The 21,500-nt window shown below is 43.5% G+C and overlaps 1 protein-coding gene across 8 annotated transcripts in view; it reads left to right on the top strand.

Annotated features, from left to right (window-relative positions):
- Positions 1–21,500, top strand: part of LOC147013515 (SH3 and multiple ankyrin repeat domains protein 3-like) — a 522,196-nt gene that overhangs the window by 148,552 nt on the left and 352,144 nt on the right. For all 8 annotated transcript variants that reach the window (XR_015051346.1, XR_015051345.1, XM_085855370.1 and 5 more), the window contains 3 exons: positions 720–871; positions 1,357–1,524; positions 18,791–18,907. Coding sequence is in view for 6 of the 8 variants with exons in the window: in XM_085855370.1 (XP_085711496.1) it covers positions 720–871; positions 1,357–1,524; positions 18,791–18,907 (437 nt within the window). In the remaining 2 variants the exon portion in view is untranslated. The remainder of the gene's footprint in view (positions 1–719; positions 872–1,356; positions 1,525–18,790; positions 18,908–21,500) is intronic.

The raw sequence follows: 21,500 nt of genomic DNA on the forward strand, positions 1-21,500 counted from the left end.
TGCATTAGATTCAGAGTCGTTGTAGGTAGGAATTTGTACCCTCGTTTTAAACTTTTGTAACGATAGGGATTGTGAGCCAGACACATGAGGCTTATGTCAATTAATGGATATCTGTTTCTGTTTTTTCGCCTTAAAATTAGTTCATGCAAAAGTTAAACAGTGAAGATTTAGCCATGATTTTTATTTATTTATTTCATTTGCTGTCCTCGTTGAGACTATGAGAATAGCAAGAGGTCATTTTGTATAATATAAACTAGTGGGCCTGTTGGTCTGATGGATCAAATTTTAATTGGTCTACACAGCCTTGTTGCATACCAGCCTGCTGTACTGCTTGATCATTAGCTTGCCTTTCACCAAGCCCAGATATGCTTGGGGCCAGTGCGGGGATTATATGTTCGTTTTTATTATTGCCATCTGATTGTATGATTCTTATTATTGTTGTAAATATTATTAGCATTAATTAATATATGCTCTGTTGCAATGTTATCATTGTTTTTGTTATTTATTTTGTGATTAGAATGCCATGCTGTGGTGGAAGGATGGAAAAATCACAGCAGAATATCACAGTTGTTGAGGAATCACAGCAGAAAGAGAATGCTTCAGAAATAATGTGGATGGAGGAAACTGGATATCTGTTGCATTGTGAGATAGATACGATGATCGAACGAAGACATCCAACTTGGCTAATAGTTTGTCTTGTCTGTCTGACTATATTTAAGAGTGTCCATTGACACTGGCTGCCCAGCTGTATGCCAGCTCACCAATTATTCGGGTGCTAAAAGCCGGTGGAGCTCACCTAGACTTTCGATCACGGGACGGACTTACTGCCCTCCACAAGGCAGCGAAGGCAGCTAATCCTGCAGCTTTAATGGTGAGACTGTAATAATCTGTACGCCATACATATATGCAGGATGAGGATTCAGAGTGGGAGTTTTGTATGTACTATATTGTGATGAAGATTTTGATGTCATGAGGAGGGTTCTTTTTTATTTTTATTTTTTGATTCGGGATTCCTTTTGTGTGGAACATAGATGAAAGGAGAAAGGACAGTTCACAAGTGGCAATTGATTTTCATTTTCTTTTACCAGTAAACAGTCCACAATGCAGCTGCGTGTGCATTAATGGGTTGTTTTCAGAAATAGATTATCTTTGTTGAAACACTTGCATTTCATTGCCTGTGGGTATTGTTCATTTTGTTTTATTGTTTATTTCGATGATTGAAACCTGCTAACCCAGAACTGAAGATTGATCTCTTCATTTATTTTTTTTCCACGTTCATTCTTGCATTTTTTACCCTCACCTCTTTGCATGCTTCTTCTTACTTTCACTTATTCTTTTTTTCCTTCCCTATCATAGACATTATTGGACCTTGGGGCAAGTCCAGATCAGAAGGACAGCCATGGCCTCACTCCACTTTATCACACCGCTATCGTTGGAGGTGACCCAGACTGCTGTGAAATGCTTCTTCATGATCATGCCTCCCTTGGCTGCGCAGATGAGAATGGCTGGACTGAAGTCCACCAGGTGAGGCTTGTGGTACTGATGTAGAAAACACAACAGGTTTTCAATTATTTTGGAAATATGCATGATGTGCAAAATATAACATTAAATTCAATTTCGGTTTTATTGAATTGAAACAGACATGACAAAAGTCCAAAGACTTAAAGCTCAAAGTTTACATTGTTAAATTATTTTTTTACAAAGATATGCTATCTCTACTATAATGGAGCTAAGTGTTTATTATCTCCTCCGAGACGAAGCATCAACGGTCCATGAAACTCAGTGACATCATACTTAGTATACATGACTCTGGATCGCCATACTTTTTAGCTCGCCACCATGAGCGAATGAGCAAAAATTATGGGGGTTAAATAATGAAGCCGAGGCGGCCCAGGATTAGCTATGCATCTGAGGTACATCACGGAACATGATTGGTCCAGCGCTATGACACGTGCCGACCACAAAACAGACCAGTGATGGCAGGTTTACTATATCAATCTATCGATATATATATATATATATATATATATATATATATATATATATATATATATATATATATATATATATATATATATATATATATATATATACACACACACACACACACACGAGGTATGTTCAAAAAGTATCCAACCTTAATTTTTCGGGCGTAAACAAATGAAGCCAGGGAGGCGTGGTTTGGTGCACGTATGTAGGTGATCCTAATCCGTATGCGTGAATATTTTCCCGCCTGCAGAAGCTGTCAGTCGCTGACAGACCGCCGATGAGTGAGGAAGTGTAAGTGAGCACCGTCGGACTTTCGTTTTTGACAAAATGACGGAAAAAACTTGAACAACACGACTGCATCAAATTTTGTGTAAAGCTTGGCGATTCCCAAGTGGAAACGATCTGCAAGATTCAACAGGCCTTCGAGAAAGAAGCAATGGGCACCACACAGATAAAAGAGTGGTACAACCGCTTCAAAGATGGTCGCACATCAGTGGAAAGTGAAGCACGTTCTGGTAGGCCCTCAACATCCCGAAATGAGATCGTCATTGACCAAGTGAGGACCCTGCTGATGCAGGATCGTCGAATCACGATCAGAGAACTTGCAGACGAGGCGGGTGTCAGCATTGGATCCGTTCATTCCATTGTGACTGAGGATTTGGGCTTAAGGAGAATCTCAGCGAAGTTCAAGCCAAAGCTGCTAACGATCGAGCAGAAGCAACTCCGTTTGGAGATCGCACAGGACATGCTGGAGACTGTGAACAGCGATCCCAACTTCTTCAACACAGTGATCACTGGCGATGAGACCACAGTGATCCGTCATTTTGTCAAAAACGAAAATCCGACGGCGCTCACACTTCCTCACTCATCGGCGGTCTGTCGGCAACTGACAGCTTCTGCAGGCAGGAAAATATTCACGCATACGGATTAGGATCACCTACATACGTGCACCAAACCACGCCTCCCTCGCTTCATTTGTTTATGCACGAAAAATTAAGGTTGGATACTTTTTGAACATACCTCATATATATATATATATATATATATATATATATATATATATATATATATATATATATATATATGTATATATATATATATGTATGTATATATATATATATATGTATATATATATATATATATATATATATATATATATATATATATATATATATATATATATATATATATATATATGTATGTATATATATATATATATATATATATATATATATATATATATATATATATATATATATTGGAGCAATTGTACATGATTATGTGTGTATGTATGCATGTATATCTGTACATTGTACATGATTGGACAACTGACCTGAATTCACCTACAATTGTAACCTGAAATACTTAACCTAAAGTACCCAGAGGACCCAAAAGACCCCCCCCCACTGCTGAGGACCCAAAAGATCCCCCCCCCCTGCTGAGGGGAAAGGATTTTTGTTAAGAACAATGAAGAACGTTTGTTAAGAACAATGTTAAAATTAAAGACCCAAAAGACCCAATACAACCCCGATAACCCAATGGACCCTGAGGACATAAGTGACTCCGAAGAGCCAAAATATCCTGAAGACTGAAAGACCCAAAATACCTAAAAGACCCCGAAGACCCAAAATACCGAAATGACCCCGAGGACCCAAAAAACCCAGAAGACCAAAGAGACCCCAAGGACCAAAAAAGACCATCAAGACCCAAAATATCCTGAAGATCTTTAAAAGACCCAGAAAACACAAAACACCCCACAGACCCCAAATGCCTAAAAGACTCTGAAAGACCATGAAGACCCAAAAGACCTCGAAGACCCCAAACACCGAAAAGATCCAAAATACCTAAAAGACCCAAAAGACCCAAAATATCCAAAAATGCCCCAAAGACCCTGAACACTCAAAAGACACAAAATACCCCGAAAGACCCAAAAGACACGAATGACCCCAAGAAACCAAAAATCCCCGAGTACTGAAAAGACCTTGAGGATGCCAAGACCTAACATACCCAAAGGACCCAGATGACCCAAAAAACCCCAAGGACACAAAAGACCCAGAGGAAACAAAAGACCAAGGGATTCAAATGACTGAGGACACAAAAGACCACTTGGACCCAAAAGACCCAGGGGATCCAAATGACCATCCATCAATTTATTGGGACCCTATTCTGTGCAGAGTGTTGGTGCTGCCGAAGCAGTCAGTCTCATTGGCTATTGGGCACAATCCTGGACAGGTCACCACTCCAACACAGGCCACCAGCAGGCTGGTACTCATTTTGCCGACCTCAGAAGGATGACAGGCAGTCAAGCCCACCTTGTATTAATTGAACGGCCAAGTGGGATTTTAACTATGGATTCTTGGAATCCCAAGCCCACCACCCTCACCAATAAGCCAACACCAGGCATATCCAAATGACCTGAGGACACAAAAGACCAAGAGGACCCAAAATACCTAGAGAACTCACAATACCTAGAAGACCCAAAAGACCCAACGGGATGATCTGGAACCCATGGAAATTCTGCATAATGTAAAATGTGACTTCAGGTTGCCAACCCCCCCCCCCCCCCGCACACACACACACACACACACACACACACACACACACACACACACACACACACACTCCCAAGTCCTCAACCCCCCTCCCAATTATGTCCTCTGCCCCCCCTATACAAGCACTCCTAAATGCTGTGCTCCCCTCCCCCTTTCTTCAAATCCTCAAAACCCCTGCCAACTCAAAGTCCTCAACTCCCTCCCCCAACCCCTCGAAAGCTTCGAACCCCCGATCCCAACTCTGTCCCCTCTCTGCTTCCACTCCCCCAACCCAACTTTGTCATCCTCTCCCCTTTTCTTCTTCAAGTCCTCGACTGCCCCAAACCCAAGTTATCAACCCACCTTCCACATCCCAAGTCCTCAACCCACCCCCCTTCCAACGTCTCAGTCTCCCTCTTCCAACTGCATGCACCCTAATCCCAGCTCTCTGACATCCCCTCCCCATTTCTTCCTGTTCTTAACGTTACACAGGGAACTTTGGCACATGAGAAGGCCATTCGGTTTGGCCTAACCCTCACAGCTCGGCCTTTCATGACTGCGTTGTTCCTGTCCCGGTTTGTTAAGAACAATGTTAAAATTGAATATAGATGGAACGTTAAATTCACAATCACTTCCCCCTTTCTTCACTTATCCTCACGATAATTCACGGATCATTGTTTGTGTGTTTGTTTATTTGTTTATCGCGGTACTCCTTCTCCAGTTGTGGTCCGATTACATCCAGACTTGCCACGTAGGATCAGGTAGGTCAGGTATGGGAGCATGCACCGGAGCAGCGCGTCACTGCGTCCATTTTCTGCCGGTACTCCAGGGGCCTCCGTTCTGGCCATCCCCCAGGCAGATACCTGGCCCATTCCCATCTCCTTGAGATGCTGATCAACCTGCTGCAACCATGAGGCATGTGGTCAGCCCATTAGCATCCTCCACTCACGAGGCTCCATCAACGAGAGTATCTGGTGAGCAGGGTCAGCATCAGGAAAATGAGCCACATGTCCATACTGCCACAGCTGACGCTCATGGACTATGCAGGTAACAAATCTCATTTGAGTCTCTCTCAGCAACCAATCGTTGGACACAAAGTCCGACCAGCGATCGCCAAGGATTCTCTGAAGAGACCTGGTACCAAAGGAATTAAGTCTCCGTCTCAGATCCCTGGTCAGAGTCCAAGTCTCACATCTGAAGAGCAGTACTGGAAGCACCAAGGACCTGGAGACTCGGAGTTTTGTCCTCCTACACAGGTCCCGACAGCTCCAAACCCCATGATCCAGTGAATCCATGACTTCCCAGGTCCAACCCAGACGTCTATTGACCTCTGGCTCACAGCCAGCAGAGACATTAATATCACTGCCAAGGTAAGTGAATCTCTCTGTGGCCTCAACATTCTTGCCACAAACAGGTACAGACAATACGGCAGCATCCAAGATGTCAATGAATGCCTGTATCTTAGTTTTGACCCAGGAAACCCAAAATCCCAGCGGCTCCGACTCCTCATTCAGCACCTCGAGGGCCCCAAAAGGATATCCAGAGTCTCCACAAAGATGACTGCATCATCTACGAAATCAAGGTCAGTGATCTTGACATTCACAAATGATGCACCACAGCTTGATCTCTCCGACATCCTCCCTAGAATCCAGTCCATACAAGTGCTGAAAAGTGTGGCGGCCAGTACATACCCCTGATGAACTCCAGTAACAACTAGAAAGTCAGAGATGGTATCACCATATCTCAAGCACTCTCAGTACCAGAGTATAGTTCAGATATCAGATTGATCAGTTTTGGTGGCACCCCATGAAGACCAAGGATCCTCCAGAAGGCATCCCGATTCACTGAATCAAATGCTTCACAGAGATCAACATAGACTGCAAGCAGTCCCTGTCAAAACTCTCATCTGCATCACCCCTCACCTGGCCTTGCGTCAAGACCTTGCCCGGCAATGAGAGCAGCGTCACCCCTCAGTAGTTGTTGCAGTCCTGGCGATCACCCTTCCCTGTCCAGAGAGGGACAGCAAGGCCCCCTTCCAGTCAGTTGGGATGATGCCTGTGTTCCAGGTTGAGCACAGAACTGCATGCAATGACACGAGTACAGCATTTCCACCAGCCTTGAGAAGTTCAGCATGGATACCACGGATCCCAGGAGCTTTACCCCATTTCAACCGTTTCACCGCAGCCTGTGTTTCCACAAGTGAATGTGGATCACAGTTGATTGGAGGGTCAGCAATAGGGATAGTAACACCCCTGCCATCAAACTCAACAGCTGGTGGATCAGCTTGGTACAGCCGCTCAAAGTAACTGGACTAGCGGGCCTTCACTTCGGACTACTCTGTCAAGAGCCCACCACCCTCTGCTCTAACTGTAGTTCACTGAGGGATAGGCTTGGATGAACACAATGCACGAATTCCCCTGCAAGCAGGACGAGAATCAGTCCTGAACGTCCTGGATGTCCTGACTGACGAGCTTGCCACAGGTGATGCTCGACCCCTCACAGATTCCTCGCACATTGGTCTCCTTGTCCATCCTGAGCGCACGTACAGTTTTATGTCTCAGCTCCCTGAACAGCTCAGCTCTGCCATTTACCATGGCCCTGCAACTCTAGTCAATGGTATCCAGTGTCCCATGAGAGACAAAATTCTTCTTCACCCTGTGGTGTGTTCCAAAACATCCACCGGCAACATCAAGGATGGTGGTCTTGAAGGCACTCCACAACTCTTCAGGGTTCCTCAAAGCACCCAGGCCCGCCAAATCCCCACTCAGCCTGTTTGCAAACTCCAGAGCTACCCTCTCATCCTTGAGCTTGTCAACATCCAGCTGAGGCTGGGATGGTACCATTCTCCTGGATTTAAGCTGCAACTTCATTGTTGCTACAATAAGCTTGTGCTCGGTATTGAGGAACTGAGCACTCCGGTAGACCCTGCAGTTCTGGATCAACCTCCAGCGACCATCAACGAGCACATGGTCAATCTCCTTTGCCACACTACCTGCGTTGGAATACCAAGTCCAGCGATGAGCCTGTGGGTGCTGCAACCATGAACTAGCCACCCTAGGTCCAAGACTTCTTGCAAAGTCAAGGAACTTCTTGCGATTCTGGTTCACAGTTCCAGACCCGTGGGAATATACATGTCTCATAATCATCCCTATCAGTTCCAGTTGATGCATTGAAATCCCCCAACATGAGAACAGTATCTCGCCCGGGGCACTGATCAACCACAGACTCGAGTGTGGCATCGAATGCGTCCTTCATGGTGAGATCACTCACCTCAGTCGGAGCGTATCAAGAGATCAGGGAAATGATACCCAAGGAGTGACAAATCCTTCATCTCAAAATATGCTCGTTGACCGGTGTTACCTCAATTATCATTGGAGTCAGCTTGTTGGACGCAGCCACAGCAACTCCTTGGGCATGGTAAACATCAGAGCGACCAGACCAATAGTAGGTGTAACCACCCACAATGATCTCACTGCAATCCGGTCTCTGGACCTCAGAGAGTGCTGCAATAAATGTCCAAACGATTGACCTCAGATGATAACAAAGACATGTGATCATCCTCTCTTAGGGATCGGACATTCCAGGCACCCACCTGAAAGGACTGCCTCAGGTTAACCGAAGGAGACCACCGTCTGGTGGACGACACCTCAGCACCACCCCGACATACACGACCGCAATCTGACACAGGAAGGTTACACCATGGTTTCCTCCTTTCATCAAAGAGTGATGGTCCGAGGGCTTTGCCCCAATCCTGTCATCCAGAGCGCCCTGAGAAGGGCAGCTGCACAGGATGTACTCCCACGCAGTGGGTTTTCAGATTTCCTTTTTGCTTTTAATACGTTTTGTGGAATGAAGGATTTTCTGTGGCTGGGGTGCAAATCCTGCCACCAACCTCCGAAATAAAAGTAACTCAACTGCAGGAGGAAGTCCGCAGACACAGTTGGGCACAAGATATTGATGGCCGTTGGCTCACAAGGAGCTCCTCCACCCTTTGACCGGTTTTGTTTTTAATCCTGCTGGGTGTCCATATCGTACACTCTCCTCGCCAGAAACCTGGCGGGGGAGACGGTTTAGTCACCGACAACCCGACCATGAAACACGTTAGTGTAGGTTTACATGATACCTGAAGCAAGTCACAGATCTGATCTGACCTGACTTGACAATATAGGATCAGCATGACCCCAATTAGTGCATCTAATCTGGCCTGACCTGACAATATAGGATCAGCATGACCCCAATTAGTGCATGGGGGTGTATTTATCTTTGCCGGTGGTCTTGGAGGGGGCGGGGACAGATGCAAATTCTTTATGTAAGAGTGTGTCATGTCGCACTGCCTCCAGATGGGGGAGGGTATTACTAGTCTTCACCATTTACAGTAGGGTATTACTAGTCTTCACCATTTACAGTACAGTATTCCTGTCAGCACGTTTTCCAGTGCAATGAAGTGTTTTGAATCGTAAGCTGTAGATATGTTTTTACTTCATGCACATAACTTCATGGGGGTTATTTTTTTTTTTTGCATATACAGAGCTGTCAGTTGCCTTTTTACCACCCAAATCAAGGTTTGCGTCAGAAGAACGTGTTGCATGCTTGGAACAAAATCACCCATGGGGTGGGTACGATGCTAGTTAAGATTAAATACACCTCACAAGTTATAAAAAAAAAAAACATTTCATTAAAAGCTGCATGTAAATTAATAATATTCAAAGAAGTACTGCCTAATGTAATTGCCTACATCAAAGCATAATTGGAACAACAACAAAAAACAAAGAACAATGGCAATTCGAACAAAGAAATGTTGACAGTGCAACACAGTCAATTAATATGAAGAGAGAGAGAGAGAGAGAGAGAGAGAGAGAGAGAGAGAGAGAGAGAGAGAGAGAGAGAGAGAGAGAGAGAGAGAGAGAGAGAGAGAGAGAGAGAGAGAGAGAGAGAGAGAGAGAGAGAGAGAGAGAGAGAGAGAGAGAGAGAGAGAGAGAGAGAGAGAGAGAGAGAGAGAGAGAGACAGACAGACAGACAGACAGACAGACAGACAGACAGACAGACAGACAGACAGACAGACAGACAGACAGACAGACAAAGGCGGGGGGGGGGGGGAGAGAATGAGAGAATTACTATGTAAAAACATGCTCCACTCATCTTTCAAAAATATAAATAATGTTCAAACAAAGTATTAGGTGTAAATCATGAATATTTACACAAACCAAGCTTCTGAACAGGCAGGAGTATTGCAATAATTTAGAAATCGCAATGGATAGGGAGCTCGTGAGTGAGCACAATGACAATGCACAATGAGAGCATTGCGAATATATTATTTGCTCTTGATTTAACAGCTGTACATGGTATGGGACTGTTGATTGTTTTATGTTTTGGTTCAGGTTTTTGGAATATGTAGATGATGTGAGTTTCTGAGATCATGACTGGTTAGGGTAAGAGGTATGCGCTCCACTGAGGTGCCCTTTTCATTGCACCTGTTGTCACAACAAAGCACAACGTCGTTGACCATTATCAAAAACATAATGGGCCTGAGCTTAGTCCCCTGATGGACACCGCACGTCAGGATCTGGGATGATGTGGCACCATTATAGCGCAGAGTCTGTGAGCAATCAGAAAAAAAGCTGCATAAAATAGGGATGATCACCAGGTCGATGTCAACTTGAATCAGCTTATGCACTGCTGTCGTATGGTCAATGAAATTATCGGCTTTTTTGAAGTAATGGTGCAGACATTGGCATAGCGGCCCGGTTTGTCAAGACCTTGGTAAATAACATTCAGAAGATTGACTAAGTAGTGGTTGACAGAGCAGTCTTTCATATTGCCAAACTGATGCGGGTCTATCAGATGCTTGATATCGCCGTTATCCATTCTGCCAAAAAGCATTCAAACGCGCGAGCTACAATGGGCGTAATCGACATCGGGCGAAGTTGCCTGAAATCAGTAACAGGCACAGATTTCAGTACTGGGCACACTGATGCAATTTTCAGCAATTTGGAAAAAGAACGAAACAAAGACAGTTATTAACTGGAAGGGCACTCGGGAGAGCGCATACCTCCACCCCATAATGCCTGATCCACGAGAACATATAATATCTGGCCCAATACATTTTTGAGATATCATGCTATATATCGTTTTTGAGCCTTATCTCTCAATGGTGAAAACTCACTTTAAAAATTCGAGTTGTCGGATCCGCATTCGGATCTTCACCAACATCGAATCAATTTGTCATGGCCACACACCCAATCTGTCCACCAAGTTTAATCCGAATCCGTCCACAACTTCTTGAGATATCGTGCTATATATCAGTTTAGCCCTATCTCAATGGTGAAGAATCACTTAAAAATTATCAGATCCGGATCCGGATGCGGATTTTCACAAAAATTGAATCAAATATTTCTTGTCGCACACCCAACACGCACGCACACCCACACCCAACAATCTTGTCCCCCAAGTTTCATTCGAATCCATCCACAACATTTTGAGATATCTTGTACACAAACAGACAAGCCGGTAGGCGACATGGGTGGTCGCGACATAATTGCATACTAGTCATACAATTTTTGACGGATCGGGCTGAAAATTTTTGACAAAGAGGTTGATTATAGTGCGCATAAAAGCCTGGAAGCCGATTTTTGATTTTCGAAAAAATAATTTTTTTTAGGATTTTTCTAAAATTTCAAAGTCCCGTTGCTAGGCAACGGTGGTGTCCATAGCAACGGTGCTCAAAAGCATAGAACTAGATCCTGGTATGAACCTACCTGTCAAGTTTCATCAAAATCGGTTGACTCCTCTGGCCTCCAGAGCTGTCCATTACATACAAACAAACAGACAGACATACAGACAGACAGAAAACCTGAGAATAAAGGTAGTCTAACGACCACCCAACAAACAAACAGACAGAGAAAGGGGTGAAAACATAACCTCCTTCACCTTCGGTGGTGGAGGTAAAAAGTCTTGCCAGCGGGTCTGAAATCTCATCGGCAAACTCTTTCAGGAGTCGTACGGGAACATTAGTTGGATGACCGGCGTTGGATGCTTGCGAAGGCAATTGTATTCAGCCTGCAAAGGCAATTGTAGATCTCTTGACGCTCAATAGTAGGGGGAGGACCAGCCGGCAAGTATGCAGGAAGGGCGGACAGGTCGAGAGACGGTAATTCAGTGCAGATTTGAGCAAATAAAAATTGCAATTCAATTCATATGCAATTTCGTGTGGCAACTTTTGTGAGTCTGGAAGGAGTTTGGGTCATTTGCATTTTCCAGTCAAATATCTTATCTGCTGATGCCACTTGCCTGGTTCGTTCTCTTTCAGATGCTGGATTTTGCGAACATAATATTCCTTTTTCGCTTTCTTTATTTCTATCTTTACCTCATTTCTCAGTTTTCTGAAGGCGCGGATGTCATCTCTGAAAACTAGCTTTACGGCTGGCAATGGATCTATGAAGGCGATTGCTCATCCACGGCCTCTCATTACTTAGGCGCTTGATCATTACAGACTCAAAATGGTGCCTGTACTGGTCAGTAATCAGCTGTTGGAATCACTGGGCTTCATAATAGACCAGTCCATTTTGGTTATCCACTGCCCAAAAGAGCGAACAGCAGACTCACAGAATGGTCGATGTGAGACTTTAATTGATCTTAGACTGTTCTGCTTGCGAATGTGCTTGAATGTGACAACGGAACGGTCCCCATTTGCTATAGGAGTACATATCACGGGTTCATGGTACTGATTTGCAATGTCCTTTTATCATCTTGTCCAAAATTGCAGTATATCTGGTAGGTTTAGTGACAATTTGTGATAAAAGTGTGTGTAGTTGTTCGGATCCAGTATCAAAGTCATTGAAATCTCCCACCATCAAGAACGTGACATTTTCAGATTGTGCGCGTATAATGTCGACCAAATCAATGAGGTGATCACAAAATTCAATCTGATGTGGGGATCACGGTGGTAAATATGTCACACACACAAAAATGCCCGATAGTTGTAAGCAATTCGAAGATGTCAGCTTAACCCACACATCGTTGAAGACCTCCCACTCATTCAAATTGTCAGATACATAGAGCCCAACCCCAACTCCAATGCAATCGTTGCGATCATGATGGAATAACTGATATCCAAGCATTTGGCAGGCTGAGGCTGGTATGTTTTGGCGAAACCAGGTTTCCATCACACCTATGAGACGAGTGTTTGCATGTTGTAACTGCATCGTTGCCTCGTGATTGGCAGTTTTGTTCTTCAACGATCGTGCATTGAGCAGGATGAGTGATGGAACACATGGCTGACGATCCATGTGTTTTACATTAATATGTGTCTGCTTAGCATCACGTTCAAGAACAGTTTAACAAGTCTAGGATGAGGTTGGACAACATTTTGATCTTTTTATGCACGTGACTACCAGTGCGACATCCTCGAGTTCGTGTAATGCCCAGCGACACAATGCTTACATACACATCATCCGGTGGATGAACTCTAGAATTACGGAATTGACATAGTTCGTCTCGGCTGTTGCACATTGTCCATTCATGGGTGCTGGTTGCAAGAGCATTACACATGACAATAACAACTTAAAAAAAAAACATAACATGACAGTAGCATGATTCTTTTTTGTATACATAGCCGAGGCTCATGGAAGAGCGAGTACGAATACACTGAACTGATCAGCCCACAACTGGTAGTCATAGTTTTTGACATCAATAACATAAATGACAGGTAGTATATATTGTTTGTAATAATAATAATATTTATTATAATAAAGGACAGTACATGTTGTAGTTTCTCATGATATGCACAATCTTGGATTATGTGTCACCCCACAAGGCTAATTATGGAACAAAATTGCTGCAGGTAGGGTGCTGTCACACAAATATTGAGCAGATAGGATTTGGAAACAATCCGACGGTCCTCCTGGTGCCTTGTCTTTTCTTGTGATCAGCTTTCCAAGTGCCAAAAAGATGATGGACATTCACCTTTCTCACTTTTATAGGTTCCATCTTACTCTGTCACCTATCCCCTTCAGGATTTTTTCATCAGGGCTCCTTGTCATACAGAACAGCTGTTGCTCTCGCCCTCACCCACCCCCGAGTGTGTCCTTGGTGGCAGTGCACTTGTGCTGTCATGTTTCTCCTCATTTACCCTCGTTCCAATGCCATCACAATATATGCTGTCATTGCATGCTTAACTGGGATGTCACACTTCAAAACTTTATCATGCAAGGCCTTTTGCAGTTTTTTGTGATTCATTACAAATATGGCACTGCACAGGCCATTTTTTTTCCAGGTCATCCCTGAGTCTCCCAATTTTTCCATGTTTTCTCATTGTATTACACAAGATTCTATACTAACCGATTCTGTGATGCAGGGAGCATATTGTAGTGTGAAGCAAAACGCAATTTATTATTTATTGAACATTCTCATTTGTATCGTCAAATAAATGTGCGAACTGGATAGACTGACAGAAATACTCTTGTTTTTGACTTCAATTTATTGTTTGAAAGGGTGAGGGGGAGATTTAATCAGGTCAGCTAGACAATGCAATGGACAATCAAATTCTGAATACAGAATGAAGAACCAGTCTTGCTGTTGAAGATTGGTGTCGATCTGCGTCAGCGGATGGGTAGAACGGGATCGTGGGAAGCAGGGAGAAGCTGACATTTCGGGTGTTAACTCTTCATTGGAGGAAAAGAAGAAGTCTAGTCCTTTTTTTTGCCAACCAAGTGTTAACGTACGAAATCTCGATAAACGTTCTGTTGATTTCACCAAATTCTGAATACAGCTTTACTACTATAGATAACTTGAAGTTAAGAAAACACGAAGTAGTTGTGGACCTCATAGAATAATATTTGTTGATTTGTATAAAACGTTGTGATTTATTTTTGCACACCCCACTGTTGTCCTCTCCACTCCTCATCCCCACATTCTCCCTCCGATAAATTAACTCCATAATCTGATAGGTTGAAATAATGTGGTGTTGTTACGTCACAAATTATTTTTGAGTCACTTTTCAGCAGTCGTCATCAATGTGATGTTAAAACTTGTATTCTCATGATTACCCCACACATGCGACATGAAAAATGGGGTTAAGCAATTGGTTCACGTCCGTCCGTCCGTCCATCTGTATGTATGTCTGTCTGTCTGTTTGTCTTAACAGTTTATGATCAAGGAACAACTTATTTAAATTGAGTGTTATATTTTGAACATGAATTGGAACATGAATAGGAAGACGTCTTTCGTTTTAATTTGCCTTGGCTCAGAATATGTCCCGATCGCACATGCGCAGAGAGGAATGAAATAATAGCTTAACTCTGTCTGCCTGATTGGCAGTCAAACAAAATTTAAAATAATTCCAAACAGGAAATGCACTGTTTTAAAGGACATCATAATCCATCCATCCATCCATTGGGACCATACTCTGTGCAGAGCATTGGTGCTGCTTAAACAGTTTACTTGGCTATTAGACACAATCCTGGATGGGTCACCACTCTGACACAGGATACCAGCAAGCTGGCACTCATTTTGCCGACCTTGGAAGGATGACAGGTCGAGTTAACCCCACCTGGTAATAATTCAACAGCCGAGTGGGATTTGAACTCAGGATCCTAGGATCCCAAGCCCGCCACCCTAACCATTAAGCCAACACCAGGCATATACATCATAATGGACACAAACAACAGGCACAAAAAATTAATGTAATGTGTTAGATTGGATGATGACGTTGCGGAAAGATAGACGACGTGGAAAATGGTTGTAAATTAATTTATCCAACTTTTACAATCTTCATTTTATTTAAATTTAATTATACAGTATACTTGAAGACTGTAGAACAAACATCATCTGTCATCATACTGTACTTCCAAAAACTCCAGTTTTATAGTACTTCAATTTAAATGAAGGTTCAATATAGTGGTGAATAAGGGTGGTGTTCAGGACTGCTTCTCAACTACTTCAATAGCACAAAACTTTCAGATTTTTTTTCATTAGTCTTAAAATTGAAGTAACATTACATGTATGGGGTATCATGTTCTATGAACTCTCGAGGTCAATATGGAATGAATTGTTTATTATGCACGACTCAGTAATGTTTGTTGAGGTGAGATGTAGATTATATTGACCTACATTGAGTAGAGTAAGAAGGGACTGACATGATGGTCTCGGCGTATGCACTCTCGCCTCTAAGCTGTCTCGCCTGGGTTCGAATTCCGACTCAGCTGTAAACTGTCATCTTGGTGTTTCACAGGCAGGGTGATTCATCAATGTATGTTGTGTCCCTCAGATGGACGTTAAACTGGGCATCCCATCTGCCAGCATTAGTTGGTGGATATTAAAGATCTTACTCTGTCCTTTGCGTAAAGTGGGTGAGTTATCGCTGGCACCCTGAACAAATTACAAATTGCTACTCTAACTACTGCTGGGAAGGCAACAGCAAGCCACCCAGCATAATCCTTGCCAAGAAAATGCTTCAGGAGTACTTTACCTACCTTTGAACAGAACACCAGATTACGCATCATTTCGTGTGCAGCCTGTGGCTGCATCTGCTTGAGCACCAGCGTCCAGAGCAGTCAGGCTTTACACCAAAGAGGTCAACGATTGACCGTATCCTTGCTCTTCGTGTCCTCACCGAATGCAGACGAGAGTTTCGGCAGGGGCTGCTTGCAGCCTATGTTGATCTCTGTAAAGCGTTCGATTCAGTGAATCGGGATGCCCTCTGGAGGATTCTTGGTCTTCGTGGGGTGCCACCAAAACTGATCGATCTGATGCCTGAACTCCACTCTGGTACTGAGAGTGCTGTGAAGTGTGGTGGTACCATCCCTGACTTATTTCCAGTTGTTACTGGAGTTCGTCGGGGGTGTGTATTGGCCCCCACACTTTTCAGCACTTGTATGGACTGGATTTTAGGGAGGATGTCGGAAAGATCAAGCTGCGGTGCATCGTTTGGGAATGTCAAGATCTTGGACCTTGATTTCGCAAATGCTGCAGTCATCTTTGCAGAGTCTTTAGATATCCTTTTGGGGGCCCTCGAGGTGCTGAATGAGGAGTCGGAGGAGTCGGAGTCGCTGGGATTACGGGTTTCTTGGGTCAAAACTAAGATCCAGGCTTTCAATGACATCTTGGATGCTGCTGTCCTGTCTGTGTCTGTTTGTGGAGAGATTCACTTACCTTGGCAGTGATATTCATGTCTCTGCTGGCTGTGAGTCAGAGGTCAATAAACGTCTGGGTCGGGCCTGGGGAGTCATGGATTCACTGGATCATGGGGTGTGGCGCTGCCGGTTCCTGTGTGGGAGGACGAAAGTCCGAGTCTTCGGGTCCTTGGTGCTTCCAGTCTTGCTCTATGGATGCGAGACTTGGACTCTGACCAGGGATCTGAGACGGAGACTTAATTCCTTTGGTACCAGGTCTCTTCAGAGAATCCTTGGCTATCGCTGGTCAGATTTTGTGTCCAACGAGCGGTTGCTGAGAGAGACTCGGATGAGATTTGTTACCTGCATGGTCCGTGAGCATCAGTTGCGGCTGTATGGACATGTGGCTCATTTTCCTGACGCTGATCCTGCTCACCAGATTCTCTCAGCTTGGGATTCTCGTGAGTGGAGGAGGCCAATGGGCCGACCACGTGCCTTGTGGTTGCAGCAGGTTGACCAGCATCTCAAAGAGATGGGGATGGGCCTGGCATCTGCCTGGGGAAGGCCAGACAGAGGCCCCTGGAGTACCGACGGAAAGTTGACGCAGCGACGCGCTGTTCTGGCACATGCTCCCATACCTGACCTGACCTGTGTCTGCTAGTTTGCATCATTGCTGGGAACACGGATGTGCCGCTGATACATTCCCCCCTGCTGGTTAGGGCAGGAATTTGGAATTTGTTCAGCATGCCGGAGATAGCTTGCCTACTCTTCGCAAAGGACATTGTGGGATCTTTAACGCCCACCACTAATGTCGGCAAATGGGACGCCCAGTTTATTGTCCATCCGAGGGATGGCACACACATTGATGAATCAACCTGCCTGCAAAACACCGAGATGACAGTTTATAGCTGGGTCAAAGTTCATAACCCATGCTAGACAGCTTAAAGGTGAGTACGAACAGAGTAAGAAGGTGACAAGTGATTTTTTTTTTAAGTTGTGTGGAAATATTGCCAAAGCTCAGGATTTTTTTGGCTACTTCTGGATGTTGAACCGTTTCGCATTAACATGCAATTTCTCGTGGCCTCTGGTGATAATCTTCTTATAATTACTTGTAGTTTATTGATTGTAGGCTTTTGAGAATGTTCTTACACTGAGTATGTACCATGTACCAGAAGAGGTAAAGCAGAGTGAGAGAAAGTGAGAATAAGTCCATGAGTCATCGTTTGCTCTTCTGTATACAGTACCATGCCCGAGTCCTTCCTGTTTTGATTATGCTTTAACATTTAAAAAACAAACACAAGTTTGGGCTACATCTTCCTTCCGATTTGACATCGATCGATCAAAGAGCTCTGGGTTTTCTGGCAATATAGTGCAGGCATGATAGGCCAAAGAAGGACCTCCTCCTGCATCAAACTTACTTCCATTTCCCTTTTGTAGTCACCCTTGTCACCGTCGTTGACAAAGACACAGGAAGTACTTTATCCACAGCATTGCACTTTTGCTTTGCAATGGCAAATATATATCCAAGGTTATGTGTTTCACTCTTTAGCAAAGAAGCAAAGGGGGAAGGGATTGGAGGTTCTCGTTGAGTTGACCTCTTCGTTTCAGGCTTCAAAATGAAACACTGTACTGTAATAAATCTTTCTATCTATACCCACAACTTTATTCTTTCTCCTCACAAGTAACTGGCCTTAATTTCTTTTCCTGGCCTTTGCAAAGCAAAAGTTAAAATTCAAACAACTTGTGTCATTAAGTAATTGCACAGTGTAGTTCCTCTGTGACTAATTAGTGCCCTCGTCCTCTTTTTCCTGCCCTCTAAACACTATTGTGTGATTGCAAGAAACACCATGCTGTCCTTGTGCTACATTGTAGAAAGGTTGGGGCAGCTATCTTTCGCCAATTCTTTTCCACCGGGAAACATTTGATCCAATACGTGTGAATAACCTAAAATTTGACAACACGATGACGTCTTTTCCCATCTGTATGTCCAAGTGCTAATGTTCAACGAAGGAGACTTGAAGGTGGCCTGATTATTGCACTCGATGCAAAATTACAGTGTCAAATGTTTGTTGTTGAAATCAACTCTACTTCCTATCGGGTGATGGTTTAATTCCGTAAATTAACAATCACATGAGTTTACATTGCACATTATTCTTCTTTTAGGCTTGCAGATATGGGCATGTGCAGCATCTTGAACACTTGCTTTTTTATGGAGCAGACATGATTGCCCAAAATGCAGCTGGAAACACGGCACTGCACATTTGTGCCCTCTATCACCAGGTAAGCATTGAATGCTTGGTTTTGTTTTGATGCTCCCTTTGCGTGCACGTTTTTTAAGCCTCTCCCTATGGGATAGGGGGAGGCTTACACCCCCTGTAGGATTTGTTTCCACTATTAGTGCACCCAATTTTAATGGTCCCTCAGATTTCTTAGACCCTGAGGTGTAAGTTACTAAAGCACCATTTCAGTTTTTTCTTCTGTTTTTTTTTTTTCCTGCCAATGTCTGAGCTGTATCTCGGATCCGGCTGGCACTTTTGGAATTAAATTTTACATCAATAATGGGAATAAAAAGAATGCGGGATTGATGTAATTTTTTTTTGACCTTCACATACATTTTAAGGTCATGACCCAGTTATAGACATTTTAACATTTTCACCTTAACTCGACTAAGGTTTGGCCGATAATAAGAAAATTGCCCTCTTTAGAGGTATGGCGCATTTACAATTAATTGAAATCAATACGCTCCGAGTTAAAGGTCAAGGTCAAATGGTGGTGTGAAGAAAAAAAATGCGTTTTTTTTGTCATTGCTCAATTTTGCCAAGACGGAATCTCAAAGACCACTTGGCCTCCAATATGTTCTTGCATCCTCAAAGTGGACCTGCACTGAAGTTGTGCATCTAACATTTGTTTCATTTCTTGACCTACTTTTTTCGGATTGTGAAATAATGAACAAAAAACACCTTTTTGACCATAAACCGGATACTTTTCCTCCGATTTTCATGATGTTGAGTTTTCAAAATAGATTGTAGATGGGGACACATTTTCTCATTTTATACTCTATTCCTAAATGTTTAAGGTCAAGGTCATTGGGTGACTCCCCTAAAAAGCATCGCTATCATCGGATTGTGGGCTCTGGGGGAGGCTTACCCTTGGCGATTGCTTTGTGATTGCAGATATGTAGTTTATTCTCATGTTCCTTATTCCATACCTCCTGCTTCCTGCCTCTTGCCGTCGTTAATTTCATTTTGTTACCGCATTTGTTTTAGTGTTATAATTTTTCCCCTTTCACTGATTTTTTTTAAAGGTGACTCATGATCTTTGAGGAGAGTGTATCATTGCATGAAAGCAAAAGACATTAGAAAATGCCACTTCACTTTGAAGAACAGTAATATCAAAGGCGTTTTCAGGAAACAAACAACTTATCTCAATACATATTCAAATAAAACACCAAACACTGGATTGGGAGTCATCAGAAGGAACCCAAATAAGCAAAGAGCAAAGATGGCTAAGATTTGGGTTTTAGCTGCTACTCCTCTACCCTCAAACCCAACCAGGCATAGACAAGGGAGCCTTCATTTTTTTTTGTAAGAATTCACTTCTCGCTAGACAGATAAAGAGAGAAATCAAGAGTGAAAGAGGGATAAAAGAGGGGAAAATGAACGAAAGAAAAAGCAATAATTTGCATAAATAAAGAGAAATGTGAAAAGTAGAAAGAAGTGTGAAAGACTGAATAGAGAAAGGAACGAAGATCAAAGATGTCGGGAAGAACTTGGAGATATAGGTTTCAACGGTTACTCCCCAAGGCTCAAACGCAGTAACAGGTATAAGCTACCAGAGTCCGTCAACGATCTGGCATATCATATAGTTTAGTTTGCCTTGTCCTCATTGTTAGTTTAGTTTAGTTTGCCTTGTATTAATCATTGTTAGTTTAGTTTAGTTTTCCTTGTATTAATCATTGTTAGTTTAGTTTAGTTTGCCTTGTATTAATCATTGTTAGTTTCGTTTAGTTTGCCTTGTATCTATATATTAATACTGAAGGACCAATTTTGTGCTCCTCCTAGCGGTCGCGTCACGTTTTTCTCGGTACTGTGACCTGGACTGAAAGAAACTTCGTACCTGTAAGAGTGCATCACACATAGTCGCAATAGTCAACCTTCAACTCTGAAGCAGAATAAACACTTTTCGTTGAGACGGGGGCGAGGAGTGAAGAGGCGGGGGCGGGGATGAAGAGACGGGGCAGGGAGTGAAGAGGCGGGGGGCAAGGTAAGCAAATTTTTGGACGGGGGTAAGCAAATTGAAAGCGGGAGACAGGGGGGAATGGGGCGGGGGATGAGTGGGTGGGGGCTGGGGTGAATTAGGCGGGGTTGAGTGTGAGGGGGTGGACAGGGGGTGGGGCCCGGGGGCAAGTGGGGCCGGGAATCAAGAGACGGGGGCGGGGAGTGAAGAGGCGGGGGTGGGGGTAAGCAAATTGAATGCGGGGGATGGGAGGCGGGGGGGGAATGGGGCAGAGGTGGGGGATGAGTAGGCAGGGGCAAGCATGGCCTGTCCAGTCCATGTCCCTCGAGTGTGAGTGAGCTGGTGAGGGTGGTTGAATGAACGGAATCCGTCCGTGATGGGTTTCGGCTAGTTAATCATTGTTAGTTTAGTGTAGTTTGCATTGTATTCATCATTGTTAGTTCAGTTTAGTTTTCCTTGTATAAATCATTATTAGTTCAGTTTAGTTTTACTTGTATAAATCATTATTATTTCAGTTTAGTTTTCCTTGTATAAATCATTATTAGTTCAGTTTAGTTTGCCTTGTATCAATCATTTAGTTTCGTTTAGTTTGCCTTGTATAAATCATTATTAGCTTAGTTTAGTTTACCTTGTATAA

The sequence above is a fragment of the Eptatretus burgeri genome, chromosome 14 (genome assembly GCF_056783735.1).
Source record: "Eptatretus burgeri isolate ZD-2024b chromosome 14, Ebu_testis_v1, whole genome shotgun sequence".
Lineage (NCBI taxonomy): Eukaryota > Metazoa > Chordata > Myxini > Myxiniformes > Myxinidae > Eptatretus > Eptatretus burgeri.